The sequence below is a fragment of the Brienomyrus brachyistius genome, chromosome 1 (assembly GCF_023856365.1).
Source record: "Brienomyrus brachyistius isolate T26 chromosome 1, BBRACH_0.4, whole genome shotgun sequence".
NCBI lineage: Eukaryota > Metazoa > Chordata > Actinopteri > Osteoglossiformes > Mormyridae > Brienomyrus > Brienomyrus brachyistius.
In genome coordinates, this window is record NC_064533.1 from 36,062,847 (window position 1) to 36,083,103 (window position 20,257).

Consider the following 20,257-nt stretch of genomic DNA (forward strand, 5'->3'; position numbering starts at 1 on the left):
ATTGGATAATACACAGTAGTATGTTCCATCCACCTTCCTAGATGATAAGTGCTTGTCCTGGACATGGCCACGAGAGGATCTGGAGCCTAGTCCGGGCAGCAGAGATTTTGGGAGGGGACCTAGCTACCTTGGGGAAACTGAAAACTCCAGCAACATGAGCTCTGGAAGTTGGAGACCACAGTGCTACCCACAAAACCACTACATCCATAGTAGTGCATTTCACGGTTCTATTCAGACTCTTGAAACCTATTTTCCAAAAAAAAAGATTTAAATGTGTTTCAGCTGAACTTCTGGCACTGCTTGAGAATGAAATGCATATGTGTAAATGGAGTCTTATAGAAATCATATTTAAGTACATATGATTGTACTACTGGTCACTCCTGAGGCTATGCTTAGCTCAAAGTCAGGTCTTGAGTAATTTGCCCTCAAGTCTTTCCATCATTTTTGCAGTCAAGTCCAAGTCAAAATGAGTCATGTAACTTGAGTCCCTACCTATGTCTTTTTTACCTTTAGTGATTAAAAGTTGCTGCAGCAAAAACCTGCCACATTACGTTGTTTGATATGTTCTTTATAGGCAGAGAGAGGTTGAAATTGAGTGTCAGTTTTTATGTGTGTGTATATACAGAGAGTGATGCATCTTTCCAACTATCTCAGGATACCTTGCATACAGCTAATTGTAAATGCAGACATCAGAGAGTTAATATATACTAAAATGATAAAATTATGGTATCCAGAGGGGAGCTATAACCTCAAGACCTCTTGAGTCATAGGGTCCAAATCAGGCCCAAGTCTTAAGTTGCTGCTCTCAAGTCCAGGTTGACTCCAAGTATCTTCTTCAGTTTTGCTGAGTGGAGCACAAGTCATCAAATCTGTCAGTGACCTCCGGTATTAGTATGCTTAAAAAAACGCCTGTCATTATTAACTGCATTTAAAAACAGGGCTTGGTATAGGTCATGTGCAATTTTAAATTGTTTACCTTCATAGACTGCCATACCAAGTCACCACACACACAGATTTAGAATTTAGAAATATTGTGTCACTTTTTTAACTCCATGTGTTTTCCTCTCCAGGATTTACAAAGTCGACGGCTGACGTTGTGGGCTATTTATGGGGCGGGTTGCATAGTCCGGAATGTCCCTCCCCAGTGTGCCTGGCGGCCTCAGTGACCCCGCCCAATGTTCTGTTCTTCACGTTCTTAATTCTCTTTCTTTCTTTTGTCTTTTAAGTGAAGGGTGTTTGTTGTTGTGTTCTAATTCTTATTCTTGTACTGTTGAGTCAGCGATTTTGTACGTCGACGACCTTCACGATCGCAAAGATTTTGTTGCCAATTTATTTAAAAAATTCAAATAATTAAATCTTTATTGTACCTTCAGCCTCGCGAATATCTAATACTGCTGCCATAATCCTACCTGTAGTTCGTAGTGGCTGAAGCTGTCAAAATTTTTCACACACATCTGTGCACATACGCTGACGAGAGCCATTGACAAATGTTGCTATAAATACACAAGCATCACAGTAAGGGCAGATAAAGAAGCGCCAAGAAAATCAGATTAATGTTGTTTTATGTAATGGACGGTAACTGAAATTACAGATTACCGTAAATTTTATTGAACAATACACATTTGTAATTCATTATAAATCGTGGTGACAAATTTGGCATAGTTGCACTTGGAAAATCGATATTAGTTATCGGAAGCATTTATCTTTGGTATTGACATCGGTCCAATGTTTACCCTGCTCAAATCTGCGTTATGCCGCGTGGGGTATGTTGCCCTCTTCAAATAATTTTAAAAGGTAACCAATTAAAAAGCTACGCAGAAAATAATTAAACACACACTCAAATGTGAATGGATATACCTAATGAAGTGAGTTACATTACTATAATAAGTGTAATTTGACAACATATAAATTATAAACGTGAATCAAAATGAAATAGCGCAGAATTTTGAACGACGGATGCATAGACACATCCGCCCACTAGATGTCAGTAATGGGCACAAAGAGACGTAAACAAAAAAACACGTGACACAAGAAGAGCCTGTAAGATCTGTCCGTAGTGCTTCATTAATCCCCCACCTGGTCTGCGGACTGAGTTCGTGACACGCAGTTAAACTGTAAGTGGGGAGAAGATGGCGAGCGAAGAGGAGGTTTCCTGTGCCCCCGTTTCCTCCTCTTCATCCCTACGTTTAGAGGCCCTTTTCCCAGCTGTAGGGACCGAACAAGCGAGCGGAGAGGGGAACCCGGAGTTAGTCCGACTTCGGGAGCGGCTCCAGGGCTGGCTGTCGCCGTACGAAGCCGTGCTCTTGTGGGCACAGAGGCTGCTGGTGTGGGAGAGGCCGCTTCATAGCGTTTGTGCCGCTTTTACCTTGAACACCGTGTTCTGGTAATTGACAACACCGCTGACTCGAGACGCTTGAGTATTAATAACCGCGCAAAAATTGTCGTATGCCTGGCCTTTCCGGATAGATATTGTTTATTTGCAGCATTAGCTAGTTAGCTTAGCTGCTATGGAGTGTATCTGTTTCTCTTTAAACAGGTAGCTGGTCACTCGATTAATGTTTATAATACAGCCGGTGATGCCATGTGTGTCAGTATGTGTGTGTGCATATATAATACAGCCCTTCATAGTGGGATTAAACAACCATTTGTAAACTTAGGCTAATCAATTTTACGCCCAAATCGATTGACATCCAATTTTAAAGAGTATATTGTTAGATAAAAAAAATTGGGGAAATGTTTCTCGTGATTGGTAAATTAGCTATCGGATAATTACTACTGATGTTTGAGTTTGACAGCTATACAGGAAATGTAATGCTATACGGAATTTGCCGCACTGTTTAATAACCGTCGCTTTTGCTTTTTGTTGCAGGCTGTTGTCATCCTCGTTTTTGAGACCCTTATTTCTACTCAGCGTCTTCTTGCTTGGGATCTTGCTGTTAGAAAGATGGAAGGGCAAGTTACCCCGCATTAATGGTAGGATCGAAAGCGCCGCATACTTTCTCACTGAAGTATGCTTATATGTTGATGTATTTCACTATAAATATAAATTTTTAGAAAGCAACCCATTAAATCTCCTCAAATTCTTGTCTTTTGTTTGCCAATGCAGTGCAGCACCCAGAAGCCTCCGTCACTGAAAGGTACATTTCAGTAGTCAATCCTGTGATTAGGCCTTATGTTTGCCATAATAATTCTTTGATTATAAAATTTTAAATAGCATGCGCTTTAATACTGTTGGGCAAGCAAGCAGAATTAGACCCTAATCTTAAAGGCATGGCATATAATATAGTATGTATAAAATTTAAGTCTACAGAGAAAAGAACTATTACACCCATGTAAACAGGTTAGTTATGCGAAATAAAGGAACATGGGCAGTAAGACTTTTCATTATTCTATTAAACCACCTCGCAGGTTTGTATCACTGGCTGTGCCTGTGCACTTTTTTCTGTGACTGCAGGGAGACTGTGAGTGTGCATCCCAGGCTCCTCAGCATTCCGGAGCTCAGCCATCATCTTGCTGAGAGCTACATCACCTGTAGTCTCTACATCCAGGAAATGCTGCAGTACAAACGGCTGAACCATGGCAGGGTGAGTGAGTGGTTATCTACACTAGAACAATTTACATCCAGTGTCACTATGTTATACGGCAAAGTACAGAGATGGGCTGGTAGAAACATTTTAGCTGGATTTTCACTTTTTGTGATTTAAGTAAATTATGTGATGTTCCTTCCAGTTCTGTATGCTGATGTGTGCCGGATGTATGGTGCTGGCTGTCGTGGGACATTACATACCAGGAATCATGATCTCATACATTATATGTAAGTATTAATAACCCTGACTTTCCTATGCTGATGTGTGATTATTCTGCATGCATTTTATTGTATATTTGAAGTGTATGTGCAGATCTGTGCTGATCTGCAGCAGAGTACAGGGAAACAGACACTTAGCATGACATCCACTACCCATTAACATGAGACGTCTGAGTAAAGTACTTAACATGCTCAGTTAAAAATTCTTTTGTAATTAAACTGCTGCTTCAGTTAAATATCTGCCTCTAAAAGTTGGTGTAATTATAAGCAGGTAAAAAAAATGCAATAAGGAATATAGTGACGATATTTTGCCATGTCCTCTTCCTTTGACCATTTTGTGCTTATTGCATGTAATTGGGCAGTAAGAAGCATGTGGTCTTTCCCTGAGCTTTGCCTAAAGCACCTTGGCCTCTTCCTGCTTCGTTTCCCCCTCGTGCACAGTGATAAGCGTGTTACTTTGGCCCCTGGTGGTGTACCACGAGCTGATCCAGAAGATGTACACTGGCCTGGAGCCCATCCTGATGAAACTGGACTACAGCATGAAGGGGGGCACTCAGCACCGGAAGCATGACAAAAAGAGTCAGTCTTCCTCTTTCTCAGCTTTTTCTTTCTTTAAAATGTTGCACGAATTTTCAAATTTCCCATGGAAGCAATTATTGCTCACCTGGTCAAACTTATAACATTTCTGAGAAAATGTTAACATAACATACATTCATGGCAATAAATTATAGGCTTTGTTTGCTTATGTGTACACAATTTACTGCTGTTACTACTGTAAAGCAACACAACAGATTGTATGCTGGCTTTGATTACAACCAGCTTCTTTACGCGCGATTGTGTTCTAAACACACTATAGCAGGAGTGGCCAATCTTATCTGCGAAGGGTCGGTGTGTATGCGGGTTTTCGCTACAACTAATTTGATTACTAATTGGAGAACTGATTGGCTGAAGAGTCCTCACACCTGGGTTTTACCGGCTGACATACAGTTTACCCCAAAAATCCGCATACACACTGGCCCTTTGCGGATAAGACCGGCCACCCCTGCACTTCAATACGCTGCTTTCATCCAAAGGAACATGGGTCAGTCCGTGCCACATCAACCAATGTCCAGAAAAGTTCCATGGGCATCATTCCTGATTTTGTTGAAAACTTGGTATTTTGATCCTTATAGAGAACACTGAAAATTCCAAGTTTTATTGAAAAATTCTGATGCAGTCTAAAGTTATGGCCCTTTCAAATTTGGGTGCCACGCCCCTTTTTTGCACTCGTGATTCACGCATATAATTTGTAAGGGTTTTCAGGAGACCATATCTTCATTTCTAAGCATGCTAGAGAGTTGAAAATTGCTCTCCTGGCCTATGTTTCCCTGCTCTTTCAGAATCTGCCATTAAAATTAAGCTCTTCAAAGTTATGGACCAGCAAAAATCAGTTTTTGGTTCAACCCCAGACACTTTTTTTGGATTTTGACCCCAAGCTGTGGGGTCACCACCACACCTACATCCAATATTCTATATTTTTGTTATTTGAGGAAGTCACTGTAAGCAGATGCAAATTCATTCTAAATAACCATTTATTCTTTGATATATTGCCATCTGAAAATGGTCACAGGTGAGAAACCCCCCACAGGACCCCCTACTTCGGGGGCATGGTTGACTGTATAGATAGTTAGTGATGGGAATGAAACTTATACAGTTGAAAGAAGCATATCTGAACTATCAATGTTGGATGTAGGTGTGGTGGTGACCCCACAGCTTGGGGTCAGAATCCGAAAAAAAGTGTCTGGGGTTGAACCAAAAACTGATTTTTGCAGGTCCATAACGTTGTGCTTCTCCTGAGCTTAATTTTAAGATTCTGAAAGAGCAGGGAAACGTAGGCCAGGAGAGCAATTTTCAGCTCTCTAGCATGCTTAGAAGCGAAGATATGGTCTCCTGAAAACCCTTACAAATTATATGCGCGATTCGTGAGTGCAAAAAAGGGGCGTGGCACCCAAATTTGAAAGGGCCATAATTTTGGACTGCATCAGAATTTTTCAATAAAACTTGGGGAATGTTCAGTGTTCTCTCTAAGGATCAAAATCAGGATTTTCATCAAAATCAGGAATGATGCCCATGGAGCCCCTGGTTGATTTGGCATGGACTGACCCACATGCATTTCTCGAGAATGTAGCGTCTGACAATCCCTTAGCCTTTCGGAGGGTAAGGGCCTTGCTCAGGGGCTCGTAAATACCATAAGGTGATGCTTATATGATTACTCACATCAGAACATCACAACAACAGGCCAATTATTGGCACACAGTCCTGACCGGTGGGGCCACACATTTTACTGATGGAAATATATCATAATTGTATCATATGACTGTGAATTATACAGTAAAGCTTCACTTTGGACCTGTGACAAAAATTAAAAGCATTCATAGTCAAGATAAACAAGCAGATTATTCTAAATGATCATTTATTGCTTTTATAAGTCTATTGAAATCTAATGGTTTCTGATCAATACAAAAAACATGCAAGCAGCAGCAGTCCAACCGTACTGGATGTTTGGCCAGAACAAAAATGAGCAAAAACTCTCCGTCTGAGGAGCCGTCTGAGAATCACTATCCTAAATGTTAAGGACCTTTTCAAGGGGAAAAGACCAAATGACAGACGTGAAAGTGGATTGTAACCTGAAGCTGGCCAGTTAGTCCTGGGAGGAATGGCTTTGTTAAGTCCTAGGTGGGCCTTTGAGCAAAGCCCTTAACCTCCTTCTCCTTGGGCACCACTGCCAAGCTTTGTTAGGTCCTAGGTGGGCCTTTGAGCAAAGCGCGTAACCTCCTGCTCCTCAGGCACCACTGCAGGCAGCTGTCCTTCACTGCCAAGCTTCATTTATTTACACTTTTTCAGTTTGGAGAATAAGCTGGATTTTTCCGGATTTGCTGTGTGCATGTTAACTATGTAGAAAAGCAATAGCTAGAGTAATAATAGAGTAATAGAGTAACAGCTATGGCTCCCTATTTGAACTGGTAGATCTCGGCACACTGGCCACTTCAAAAGTAGATCTTGAGTTAAAAAGGTTGGCCGCCCCTGTGCTAGTTCCAGTCCAAGGGTAAGGTTAGTTGTACTGTTGTGCCCCTGAGCAAGCTAATTAACCAATATTCTTCCACTGAAACATAGCTACACGAAGGTGTAAATTCTGTCACTCTTGTGAGAAGGTGACGGTGCACCTAGGAGTTGAAATGCATGTTATATTCAATCTGTGATAACACGAGCTTGGCAAAATTTTTTCCAAGTCATTTCACAAGAAAAAGGTGATGTCACAACTTTACCCTGTTAGACAGGCAATAATCTTTATCGCCGGATCTTTGTAGAGACTAAAAAAGAGACGGAGGAGGGTGATGAGCCTCAGGCAGAGACTGAGAGTGAAAGTGAAGAGGAATTGCCCTGTTTTGCTCCCACGGTAAGCAGTGTACCCGTGATACGCTGGGCCCAGTAACCCGCACTGCAGTGGCCTTTCTGCTATGATCACGTGCCCTTTGGCTACACTTACATAAGATTGCTCAGGATTCTGGTGCTGTAGGGTTGTCGGAACCCTCCATCTTCTGCAGCATGCTTGGAGATGCCATGTGGGAATAGTTTGCCCTCTTTGAGTTCACAACCTAAAATTATACTTATCGTTTCTCTCCTGCATGCACTTTACCTTTGTTTCTGCAAGAGAAAAACATTATTTGAAATTATATAATTGAATCATATAAATGTAGGCTATTATCCTCATTGATAACACTTAGCGTGAATAAGTCAGTATTTTTGAATGAAACATTTTGTCTACATGCTTGTTTAAAATGAATTTAAAATTACTTTAAAATACTTTGAATTGATTTTGTTTTTCACCCAGTGATAACTGAAGGCTTGTCTTTGAGAAATTACAAGTAACATTTACTTTTGTAGTGAATGCATTTCACAGTTAAATAGTATAGAAGCCTTAACCATGTAGAATGTCATAAATATCTTTCATGCCTCAATTATTTACCTACACCAGTTATGTTCACACTTTATTCAGTGTTTGACAGACAAGTTGGGTGCATGCGAGGGCATAACTTTGGGTTCAGCATTGTGGGGGGTTGAGTTCTCCACCAATTTAGGGGGTCCAGGGAGTTGTATTAGCTGGTTTTGATTATTGGGAGAGGGTTACAATCCCCCCATAATTTATGCCCATGGGTGCATGGGAATGATGGTTACAGTTTCAATGGGTGGTGGTATTTGTCGCCAGGTGGATGTGAAGACCACGGCCTTAGCCATGGCCATCACGGACTCTGAGCTGTCCGACGAGGAGGCCTCAATCCTGGAGAGTGGGGGATTCTCTGTGTCCCGAGCTACTACTCCTCAGCTCACTGATGTCTCTGAAGGTATTTCAGTACAAGATAATGTTCTTCTCAGTGTAAACCAGTTTTCAAATGTGAATATATTACCTTTTTTGTTTGGCTGTAGACAACAGAACGTTATCAAGTTATCTAATCTTTTATTCCTGCCTTCTGATTTCCTATGCACATGTAGACCTGGACCAACAGAGTATAACCAGCGAAGCAGAGGAGGCCTTCTCACGAGATCTTCCAGAGTTTCCTTCTGTTGATGAATTCTCCTCCATTGAACATGGCCTGCCCCAAGTCTTCGCACCTCTGCCTGGTTGTGGTCTGGGGTTTACCATGGACACCCAGGAGGGGGAGCCACAGAGTCCTGCCAGTCTCCTGTTCCAGCACTTGGCATCGCCTCTGCACTTTGTGAACACACACTTTAATGGGCATGGAAAACTAGTAAGGGGAAGCCAGGGTGGTGCTGAGGGCATGAAGGAGGCCCCTCAAGGTGCTAGCCTTTCTCTGGAGGCCCTCAGCGAGGAGATAGTGAGTACAGCAATTTCCACTGTGGTGCAGAACACTCTGACAGCCATGTTGCACTCCAGTGAGGCCAGGGAAGACCCCTCCATAGATGAGTTCTTGCCAGCTGAGACAGCTGCACTGCAAAGCACTTTGTTCAGTGAGACCGACCTGAACGATGGGAGTACAGCCACGGCAACAACAGACACTGCGGAAAATCCCATCGAGCCGCACACCCTCACCGAGGAAGAGGACTTTGAGCTGCTGGACCAAAGCGAACTGGAGCAGATGGATGAGGAATTGGGTTTGATTTCTGAGAACCAGGCCGCCACCGTAGCTGGGTCCACACCACCTGACCTGAGCCACCAAACCCAGCAGTCCTAGCTTTCTCGCTGCTTGTGCTAAAAGTATATTTTATTTATATTATGTATAGCTACACAATCTCCCAGCATACATGTGTACCACAGTTATTAGATCTGATTGTGCTTTGGGATCAGCAAATACTGACAGAATACTAACAATCGATACTTTACACTGCAAACATGAAGGTCTGAAGGGAGACTTTGGGAAAGATTTAATTATTCTGACCAGAGGAATAAGCCGCCACAGTTTGCTAGCTGTTCTTGAGTTTTTAGACATGATTCATTACAATCTAAGTGAAGATTGTTCTTTTACCAAATCAGATGTTTTATTTTTTAATTATATGCTATATAGTCTAATATTTGCTGTCCCGGTTGTATAAAATACAGTCTATAACTAAATTGAAGAAATGAATAACTAAATATATTGTTGGAATCTTGTGCAATACTTTTAAAAACATTGCACTATTCAGCAGTAGAAAACTTGTTTTAATTGTTCACTATAAAGAATACCTTGGATGATATTTTAAACTGTACAGTGAATTAAATGCAAAATAAGGTCAATTTGAGCAAACAATCCACATTTCATTGTGGAAGTATCTCAAGCCTCCTTAGGTGATGGTGAAGATTATAGACCATGATTCAAAGCTTTGCGGTGTGGATCTAAAATGCAGTTACTGAAAGTCTCCCAACAAAGTCTTGTGTGCTGTTGATATTTCTACTTGCAGTATTCTGTTATGCCCATTAATGACTAGATAAAACCGAATTGTGTGATTTTTACGGAAATGCGGCGTAAGGTGACTGAAACGTTAATTCCTCATTAGCAAACTCTTCATGTTAAAATCCGCATTGCGATCTGCAGCTTGGCTAAACTAACATTTTGCACTTGTCATTTTAACTCAAAGTAAGACTATTTTGTAGAGTTTGTCATTTTTCCATATGTATTGCCTGTGTATTTCTCATTAACAACGTGAAACGAAATTGCAAAACTTCTTGCCCAGTTTGTAAATTTCCATTTGTCTTCTTGTAACTCTCGGTTATGTTAAGTAATTGTTGTCCGATTACTTTTCTGAAAGACATGTTCTCTCCAAAATTCCGAATGATTTCTCATCAGCCAAGTGGTGGCACTGTAGTTCAGTTTAGCCTGACAGCCTCCATGTATGTGGCTTTGATTCCTGCGCAGGCTCTACACACATGGTGTTTGCATGCCCCCTCCTCATGTTCTCGGGTTTTGTGGCAGTGCTTTGGTTTCATCTCACAGACGCCTGGATTGGCGTCTCTGAAAGTATCTTTCTGCATGTGTGTGTGTCCTGAGATGGACAGGTGTTCCTCAGGTCATTCTTGCCATAGACCCTGTGCTTCCTGAAGTAGGCAACAGGCTCTGCATGACTTTGAAAACTGTCCACCGATTTCTTATATCTTCAGTTTAAATAGGTCCATGGAAAAACCCCACACATAAATTTTATTGTGATTCTAGACCCAAGAACCACCAAGAACCTACTTTTCAGTAAGCTTGAGTCACTCCACCTAAAACTGCCACCTAAAATAAGCACTTAAAATAACATTCCTTGCATAAAAAATAACCAGAACCCAATGTCTTTTTTCATGTTTTTTGACAAAATGTGGTACATACAAAAAATGTCCTGCGTTTTTGACTGTATGAGTTTTTAGATATTTTCCCCTTAACTGTAAAGTGAAAATTTGGATATTTTATGTAGATGTATTTTCTTGTTTATGTATTTGAGATGTACTTGTGCAGTTCTGCTTAAAGTTGCTTTCTGAGCTATAAAGGCATTTAGAATAGGATTTCTGATGCATGTGGAAAAACTGTCTGTGAAAGGTTTCTTTCTTTTTACTACACTTTCAGCCAAAAACCTTGCAGAGCTTAATAATGAATTGGCTTTCAATATTGTAGGCCTGAATAACAGGAGCCTGACATCTTTTTCAGCATCAAACTGGAAGTGAATTGAAATAGGGGAGGTTTGCTGGATCTTTAGGCCATATGTTCATCACCCTCTTCTTCAGATCTTCCTGATCATATTCCACACGGGTGTTTTGATACCGCTGGTCCTCGGATACCTGGTCATTCATGTTGCACTCAGTCTCTCCCATCCATACCTTCACCAGCGTACCAGTGCAGAAAGGCTTTTTAATGTGACATAACAGTGAAATGCTCAAAAATGTGCCTGAGATGTTCCTGAATGACTGTGCTATTTCCGATAAAGGAATCAGGGTAGAGTGTCACAAACAGTTGTTTTAACATTGTTGGGAATCCAATTAACAAAATAACTGCTGTTTTTTTCTGTATATTGAACATCTAGTCATTTACTTCTTTCGTGGACATACATACAATACTCACAATGTTAGGGATATTGTGAGAGACTCAGTGAATGTCATACATATGGTGTTAATACACCAGATATTTTTGGGATAGGGAGGCAATTGTATTGGGGCGATAGACACACCTCATCTTGTGTTTTCCATGTAATGGTCTCACTGTGTACAGGTGTGCCTTATTGGGGCCAATACCACAAGACAACCTTTTTCAATGTGGCATCAATTTCAACAGTCTGTGAGGATAAAAAGCTGGTATTGTCAGCAAGTCATTCCAAGTTCATCAGTCAAACAGCCATGAACACACGACGTCACTTAACGGACCACCAGCGCCACCTGGCCATGGCGCCTTCGGGTCAGTGGCAGGCAGTCAGATGTTGCTCGTGAACTTGGTGTGTCTCAAAGTGTCATCAGCAGACTTGTATCAAGACACAGAACTACTGGCAGAGTTCAGGACAGACCCAGGAGTGGAGCCCCACGAGTGACAGACCGCAACGATGACCAGAACCTAAGGACCACTGCACTCAGACATCGTTATGCAACTGCCACACAGCTGCAGGCCCCGTTTATGAGATGCGCAGGGTACCACGGTTTCCAGACAAACCATTCGCAACCGACTCCACCGCTTTGGCTTGAATGCCAGACGGCCATTGCAGGTGACTCGACTGACACCAAGACACCGCCGTGAACGTTTGCAGTGGGCACAAGACCATGTGACCTGGACAATGCAGCAGTGGTCTACCATCCTGTTCACTGATGAGTGTCGGGTCACCTTGCACAGAAATGATGGCCATCAGCGTTGCTGGAGACGGCGAGGTGAGCGATATGCTGAGGTCAACATGGTCCCCAGGGTTTGCTTTGGTGGAGGAGGTGCAACAGTCTGGGCAGGCATCACCAGTCAGCGCAAAACAGTTTTGGTTATTGTCCATGGCTCAGTCACTGCACGTTCTTACCTCAGAGACATCATTGAACCCATCATCATCCCCCAAAACCACCAGCACACCCCCAACTTCTGTTCATGGATGATAATGTTCCGCAACATCGTGGCAGAATTGTCACAGCTCGAGTTCAGGAAGTTGGAGTGCCTCATATGGTATGGCCATCAATGTCCCCTGACCTGAACCCCATAGAGCATGTCTGGGACCAATTGAAGCAGAGACTGGATGATCGTACCCCACCCCCACGTAACCTGGCAGAACTGCGTGTAGCACTTGTGGAAGAGTGGAACGCATTGCCTCAGGACAACATCATGAGGCTAGTGAGGAGCATGAGACGTCGCTGTCAAGCTGTCATTGCGGCAAATGGAGGAAACACCTGCTACTGACATTGTCAATTTTTGTTATTTGGGGCTGTCCCTGTTATTGTCTAAATTTTTGGGGTAATAAATATTAAGCTAATGACAATGGTGTTTCTTCTCTACATTATTAGTAATATCAAAGGGAACTTTTACATATTTCATTCATATTCAGAGGGGGCGGCATGGTGGTGCAGTGGTTAGTACTGTTGCCTCACATCTCTGGGACCCGAGTTAGAGTCTCCGCCTGGGTCACATGTGGGCGGAGTTTGCATGTTCGCCTCATGTCGTTGTGGGGTTTCCTCCGGGTACTCCGGTTTCCCTCCACAGTCCAAAGACATGCTGAGGCTAATTGGAGTTACTAAATTGCCCGTAGGTGTGCTTGTGTGAGTGCATGGTGTGTGAGTGTGCCCTGTGATGGGCTGGCCCCCCATCCTGGGTTGTTCCCTGCCTTGTGCCCATTGCTTCCGCGATAGGCTCCGGACCCCCTGCAACCCAGTAGGATAAGCGGTTTGGAAAATGGATGGATGGATGGATTAATATTCAGAGCAAATTGGAGAAGCACTCATGTTCATTACAATATCCCTAATGTGAGTAGTGTACATAAAGGCTGTATTGGGGATCACAAGCAGCCACCAAGTTTTTGGAATCAGACATCTGCTGGGTGAGTCTGAATACAGCGAATGCATGATACTGCTGGTGAGAGGAGCAAACTGGCATAAAGAAGTGAAAATGAAGGAATGGACCATGTTGGCAGCTAACTTGAGTAGGTCTGCATTGTGCTAACATAGCTCAAAATAGCTGTTGTCAGCTTTAGAGCATAGAAACATATGTGATGAAGAGCTTCATTGTCAATGCAAATGTGAACTGTGAAATGTGAATTTTCAGATGTGAACTGTCTCGCGGGGGGGAGTAAAAATGTGGACTGTCCGGGGGCCCCAGAGGAGCAGGTTGATAAACGCTGTTCTCCAAGCTGATGCAGAGAGACAGTGGCATTGTTGGGCTCCACCGGCATCTGACGCTTTGGGGGAACGCACCATGCTAAAGGTGCTACGCTCAGGGTATCTTGCTGATGAGTTGAGTTTCCATCTGGAGCAGCTCCCGCACCCAAGGGAAGGGGGAACTGGATGTCCTGTCGGCAGTCACAGCTGCCAGCCTCCTTTTTCAAGGCACCCAGACCTCCTCCAGCTCTGCTCCCCCTGCGCAGCGGCCCTTTGCCCAGTCACCAGCACCACTGTCTCCAATGGACACAAACGAGCACAACTTATGTTTATTATTGCGCTTATTTAATTTCCATAGTTGCGGTTTCAGACCCGGCCCTGGTGTCAGCTGAGTTTGCACATTCTCCCTCTGTTTACATGGGTTGCCTCTAGATACATAACATTGCAGGAATATCTTGGCTAAAAGGAGTGCAATAAAGGGACAAGGTGAAAACTCGACATACAGATCTGGAGATGGTATTCTAACTTCCCACCCTGCAGGTGTGAGGCCACAGCGATGACCATTAAGTCACTGTGCTGCTTTGGCCTGAATTTTCAAGTTTATTAAAATACCAAAATCTGGGGCAAAAACCAAACTCCAAATGAGCAGTGTGTGTGTGTGTGTATTTACATATATGTACTTACGGTTACGACTGCCATTGTATTTGTATGTTTAGCCATATTATCTGAATTACATTGTAAAGCAGAAGCTCAGATCTGAAATTTAATAGTATTGTATGATGATTAGTATTAAGTTTCGGATTCTGGGGCTCTTTTTGGCGTTTACTGTGGGGAGATGCATTAAAGAATGAAAATGATTTCTAATGCCATTAATGTCATTCTGAGAAATATTACACTGAATACTGACCATGGCAAAGTGCAGCACGATCTGTCACTGGAAAATGGTGCGGGGAAGATATTCCACCGATATACTGATCCTTATGATTTTTCTTTCTGTATTATAATTCCTAATTCACCAAAGAAAGGGCTGCTGTAAAGGTGGGAAATTAGGGCAATTCTAAGGGCCCATGTGCAGCATTGTCTTGGGCTGGTTTGAGGCCCAATATAATTTGCTTTCATGGGGCCCAAAATCTCTAGCAGTGCTCATGGGCACAGTGAACCAGCCCTAGTTTTTTGGCAATGCTGTGGATATCTTTATTATTTCAATTTTAATTTCAATAGTAAATGAGATTAATAAGAATTATTGGATTAAAACTTGCAATGTTCAAGATAATCCTGGGAAACTTTCCTTATTTCAGATGAAATGTAAACACAAATGCATCTCAGTAACTTTACATCCCACACTAAGAATTGTCAACTCTTTTTCAGAAAAATAATCTTATTGTTCTCATTGTTAGTAATAATATTAGTATTTACAATGTTTCTTATATTTTAAAATTTTATGCATTACCAGTGGGATATTTTTGAAATCTTTCTCTTTCGTTTTGATCCAGCAGACGAATCCTACTTACTCCACTGTTAGAGGCAACAAGAGTCACCGCAGTTTAGTCCTTGATAAGCCTGTTTACCAGAGGTGTATTTGTTCACTCTGTTAACCTCATACATCCTGCTTGCATGCAAAGCTTAAGTAAACATCACTTGGCAAGCACCAGATAATGCTTGATTTTAAGGAGGGAAGTTGTTAATATTATTATTTTGTCAAACAAAACTGACAGAACTGTTCTAATAATAAATGTTGTCTCTTATTGACGACGGTGAGGAATCTTTATAAAATTATAACAGAGGTAAATTAACTTTAAATGGCTATGCAAATAAATTACACTAAATAAGTTTAAACTAAGGTCTTTAAGGTCATAATAGCCTTAGGTTACTGAGAAAAAAAAAAAAATTATCTTTACTTTGCCACTGTTCCATGTCACAGTTAGTAAGTATAATAATGTGAAAGCAGTAATTTTTGTTATCAGCATAACACTAGTAACTGCACCATTTGGTTCCTAATGAACAGCATTCCTATGGGTCTTGGGAAATTTACTTTGTAAAAACAGGCAAGCCATAAAATGTTTATTGAGCTTAGATATGCCACAGTAACATGAGCCTGTTTATTTACTTCATATTTGCTAGGTTTGTTAGTGTAATGCTTTGAAATACTTGTGTCTTCTCTGTTTCAATGAAAACGTGAGTTTCTTCTCAAGTTTCAGTGGCTAGATGCTACAAATAACTACTTATTTTCCCTAAATAAGAATTCACTGCTTATCAGATGAGGACAATGAAGATAAGTAAGAGGCAGTGAGGAACATATGCTGTGCTGTTTTATATGTTTATATTGTCCTCTGTGGAACTGCGCTGTGGTGCCCTAAATGCAAACAGTAGATAGAGAGATAAAAACAACATCATTGTTCATGTATTTTACTTTTTGTCTCATTCCATCATGTGTGGCTTTGGATTTCTTATCTCATCCTCCTAAAATGCCTTGGTAATCCACATTGGCTTTTTATTTCGTCTTCAGGAAGAAATGACATGCATTTGTAATTAATATTGACAAGACAAGATCAAGGTAAGTGATTAAAATTCTTTTTTTTAATGCTGCTTTTGTGTTATCCGTTTAGTCGTTTAGGCAATAGTTAAGTAGTTTTACAGATAAATGAAGAAAAATACTAGGCTAATTGACTTTTTATGTAATGAACTGCATTACCAATGGCTAAAAGAAAGAAAAATACTTATTGTCACAATATAACTTTTCATGAGGCTCAGTCAACGATCTGCAAAGTCAAAGTAATGTAATGTGTCAGGGTGGGGGTGCCTGGGGATCAGTCCTTCTTTAGCTATTTAATGTGACTTTGTGCCTGAGCTTAAACATTCAGAATTACCCCTTCATTTACCTTTGAACACTTGCTCCTCAAAAGGTCTGTGCACACCTTTGTAAATGTATATGAACATAATTAAATGATCCTCACACATCAAAAGAACAATCAAACAAAACCTGGAATTTGTTCAGTCCACAGCAGCGTTCAGTAGGGATGCGTGGATCGATTCTAAAATATCACTTCTTTTGATCTGAATGGTTCATTTTTTAGCTTTGATTCTAATATTAGAATACAAATATTTTACCTGGCATTGAAACATTTTAAATGTTTGCGCTATTACAGTATTATACGACATGAACTACTACCAGCACCTAAATGCTCCAGACTGAGAAGGACAGAATCAGTCAATCATGCAGAGTGGTGAGGGGAGAGAGCTGCTTTTGGTTCAGCGCAGGGCGACTGAGCCAATGGAGAGAAAACGTAGTTTTGTGCATAGCTAACTGACTCCACAAGAGAGTAAAGAAGCAAGATAAGATGTTTGTCAAAGTACTGTCCAAAAGCACAGTACTTTGTACAATGCTACTCCGATATTTTCAGGTATTTAGAGATCTTGAAGGTAAAGTTTGCGGAGTGGTAGGCTGCCCTACAATAAAATTCGTTAACGTTCTAGCATTGTATTAGTGAACCCAAAAATACTGCAATAAACTGTATTTTCTCAATACCACCAAAGCCTTTCAAAAGTGCATTTTGAAACTAGACAATTTGTATTGGCTCCTAATCGCAGGCCTACTGTAGCTAGCTAATTACTTTAGATGTGAAGTTAAGTATCTTTAATGGATAATCTGATTCATAGTCCTTATAGTTACTTTTTGCCTCAATACGTATTTAAGCTACTGCACAAGAACTGTACTACCTACCTCAGCACACCAGTGCCACCTACAGAAAATTTTTATTGGGGTAGCCATCAGGGGCTAGTTATATTTATGGGGGTGGTCATGCTGCATCATGTCTCTTCTATGGTTCCGCTTAGAAAATACAGTAATCCATATTTAGATTTTATTATTTTGATGTGGGGTGGCAACAGGGAGGGGCGGCATGGTGGTGCAGTGGTTAGCACTGTTGCCTCACACCTCTGGGACCCAGGTTCGAGTCTCCGCCTGGGTCACATGTGTGTGGAGTTTGCATGTTCTCCCCATGTCGTCGTGGGGTTTCCTCCGGGTACTCCGGTTTCCCCCCACAGTCCAAAAACATGCTGAGGCTAATTGGAGTTGCTAAATTGCCCATAGGTGTGAATGGTGTGTGAATGTGCCCTGTGATGGGCTGGCCCCCCATCCTGGGTTGTTCCCTGCCTCGTGCCCGTTGCTTCCGGGATAGGCTCCGGACCCCCCGTGACCCAATAGGATAAGCGGTTTGGAAAATGGATGGATGGATGGCAACAGGGGTGGCCATGTATTTAATAGGGGTGGTCATTCCCATCCATCCATCCATCCATCCATCCATCCTCCCACTCAGCAGGGAGGCCCAGACTTCCCTCTCCCCGGCAACTTCATCCAGATCCCGAGGTGTTCCCAGGCCAGCCGAGAGACGTAGTCCCTCCAGCGTGTCCTGGGTCTTCCCCGGGGCCTCCCCCCTGTGGGACATGCCCGGAACACCTCACCAGGGAGGCGTCCAGGGGGCATCCTTATTTGATGCCCAAGCCACCTCATCTGGCTCCTCTCAATGCGGAGGAGCAGCGGCTCTACTCTGAGTCCCTCCCGAATAACTGAGCTCCTCACCCTACCTCTAAGGGAGAGCCCAGCCACCCTGCGGAGGAAACCCATTTCGGCCGCTTGCACTCGCGATCTTGTTCTTTCGGTCACTACCCATAGCTCGTGACCATAGGTGAGGGTAGGAACGTAGATCGACTGGTAAATCAAGAGCTTTGCCTTTTGGCTCAGCTCCTTCTTCACAATGACAGACCGATGCAGCGCCCGCATCACTGCTGACGCCGCACCGATCCGCCTGTCAATCTCCCATTCCATCGTTCCCTCACTCGTGAACAAGACCCCGAGATACTTAAACTCCTCCACTTGGGAGAGGACCCCATCCCCAACCCGGAGAGAGCATTCTACCCTTTTCCGGCTGAGGACCATGGTCTCGGATTTGGAGGTGCTGATTCTCATCCCAGCTGCTTCATACTCGGCTGCGAACTCTCCCAGTGAGAGCTGAAGGTCACGGTCTGATGAAGCCAATAGAACCACATCATCTGCAAAAAGCAGAGACCTAATCCTGAGGTCACCAAACCGGACACCCTCAACGCCCTGGCTGCTCCTAGAAATTCTGTCCATAAAAACTATGAACAGAATAAGTGACAAAGGGCAGCACTGACGGAGTCCAACCCTTACCGGAATCGAGTCCGATTTATTGCCGCCCATGCGGACCAGGCTCTGGCACCAGTCATACAGGGACCGAACTGCCCTTAAAAGGGAGCCCGGTACCCCATACTCCCAGAGCACTCCCCACAGGACTCCCCGAGGGACACGGTTGAATGCCTTCTCCAAGTACACAAAACACATGTAGACTGGTCGGGCAAACTCCCATGAACCCTCCAAAACCCTGTGGAGAGTATAGAGCTGGTCCACTGTTCCACGGCCAGGGCGAAAACCACACTGCTTCTTCTGAATTCGATGTTCGACAATCCGGCGGACCCTCCTCTCCAGAACCCCCAAGTAGACCTTAGATGCGTGTCAACCAAAACAGCCCCGCAACATCCTGAACCTTGAGGAACTCCGGGCAAATCTCATCCACCCCTGGGGCTCGGCCACCGAGGAGCTTTTTAACCACCTCAGCGACCTCTGCCCCAGAGATAGGGGAGTCCACCCCCAAGTCCTCAGACTCTGCTTCCGCATTGGAAGGCGTGTCAGTGGGATTGAGGAGGTCTTCGAAGTATTCCTTCCACCGACCCAAAACGTCCCTAATTGAGGTCAGCAGCGCACCATCCCCACCATAAACAGTGTTGATGTTGCACCGCTTTCCCGCCCTGAGCCGCCGGATGGTGGACCAGAATCTCCTCGAAGCCGTCCGGAAGTCGTTTTCCATGGCCTCGCCAAACTCCTCCCACACCCGAGTTTTTGCCTCAGCAACCACCGAAGCCACATCCCGCTTGGCTCCACACACATGTGACCCAGGCGGAGACTCAAACCCGGGTTCCAGAGGTGTGAGGCAACAGTGCTAACCACTGCACCACCATGCCGCCCATAATCAGGTGTTCTACTTAATAATGTATATGAGCCAATATATGGGCTGTATGCTATAGTACTGGGCTACAGGCTACTATATAAATTACACTAATGTACCAATTTGCATGTCCTGTATAAGTACTGCGATTGTCAGTTGGGTTGAGACCATCAGTAAGTTATGCTAAAACTTTTTTTTTAACTCTGTAGTATGAAACAAAACTTTTTCAGTTTTAATGATTGTCTAGTCTGTGTTTAAAAATCAGTCTAAAGTTCACCTCTGCTGCTTTTGCATAAACTCTGTGTGCGCCTTCTATGCCATCCATTAAAATCTTCAGGTTTGCTGTTGGACTCACTCATAGAGAGTGTGGTGCAGTTCTGAGAAATTTAAGAAAAACGAGTGAAGAAGAGGAAAGCAAAGAAGAACTGGTCACTGAAAGACGTTTGCCATCTTCTGTATGGAAATATATTGGATTATATCAAGGGTGTAGGTTTGGTTACAACATTTGTAGGGACCAAATTATCCCCGAACCACCCAGCCGCCCTAAATACACGCAGACCTCCCACAGTATTGGTGAGGACATGGCCGTGATGAGGACATGGCCTTGGTGCGGACATGGCCGTGATGAGGACTTGGCCGTGATGAGGACATGGCCGT

At 43.0% G+C, this 20,257-nt stretch overlaps 1 protein-coding gene across 1 annotated transcript; it reads left to right on the forward strand.

Annotated features, from left to right (window-relative positions):
* The first annotated feature begins 2,046 nt into the window (after positions 1–2,046).
* LOC125738208 (reticulophagy regulator 2-like) lies at positions 2,047–10,838 on the forward strand. The gene is made up of 9 exons (XM_049006937.1): positions 2,047–2,383; positions 2,870–2,973; positions 3,107–3,137; positions 3,455–3,584; positions 3,730–3,814; positions 4,247–4,384; positions 7,153–7,241; positions 8,052–8,187; positions 8,336–10,838. The coding sequence occupies exons 1-9, from the start codon at positions 2,130–2,132 to the stop codon at positions 9,034–9,036; spliced, it is 1,668 nt and encodes a 555-aa protein (XP_048862894.1). The 5' UTR covers positions 2,047–2,129; the 3' UTR covers positions 9,037–10,838.
* Positions 10,839–20,257: the final 9,419 nt, after the last annotated feature.

Coding starts and splice junctions, on each gene's coding strand:
- LOC125738208 (XM_049006937.1), top strand. CDS start 2,130: ATGGCGAGCGAAGAGGAGGTTTCCTGTGCCCCCGTTTCCTCCTCTTCA. Junction 3,585..3,729: donor AACGGCTGAACCATGGCAGG/GTGAGTGAGTGG, acceptor TGTTCCTTCCAG/TTCTGTATGCTGATGTGTGC. Junction 4,385..7,152: donor CCGGAAGCATGACAAAAAGA/GTCAGTCTTCCT, acceptor GGATCTTTGTAG/AGACTAAAAAAGAGACGGAG.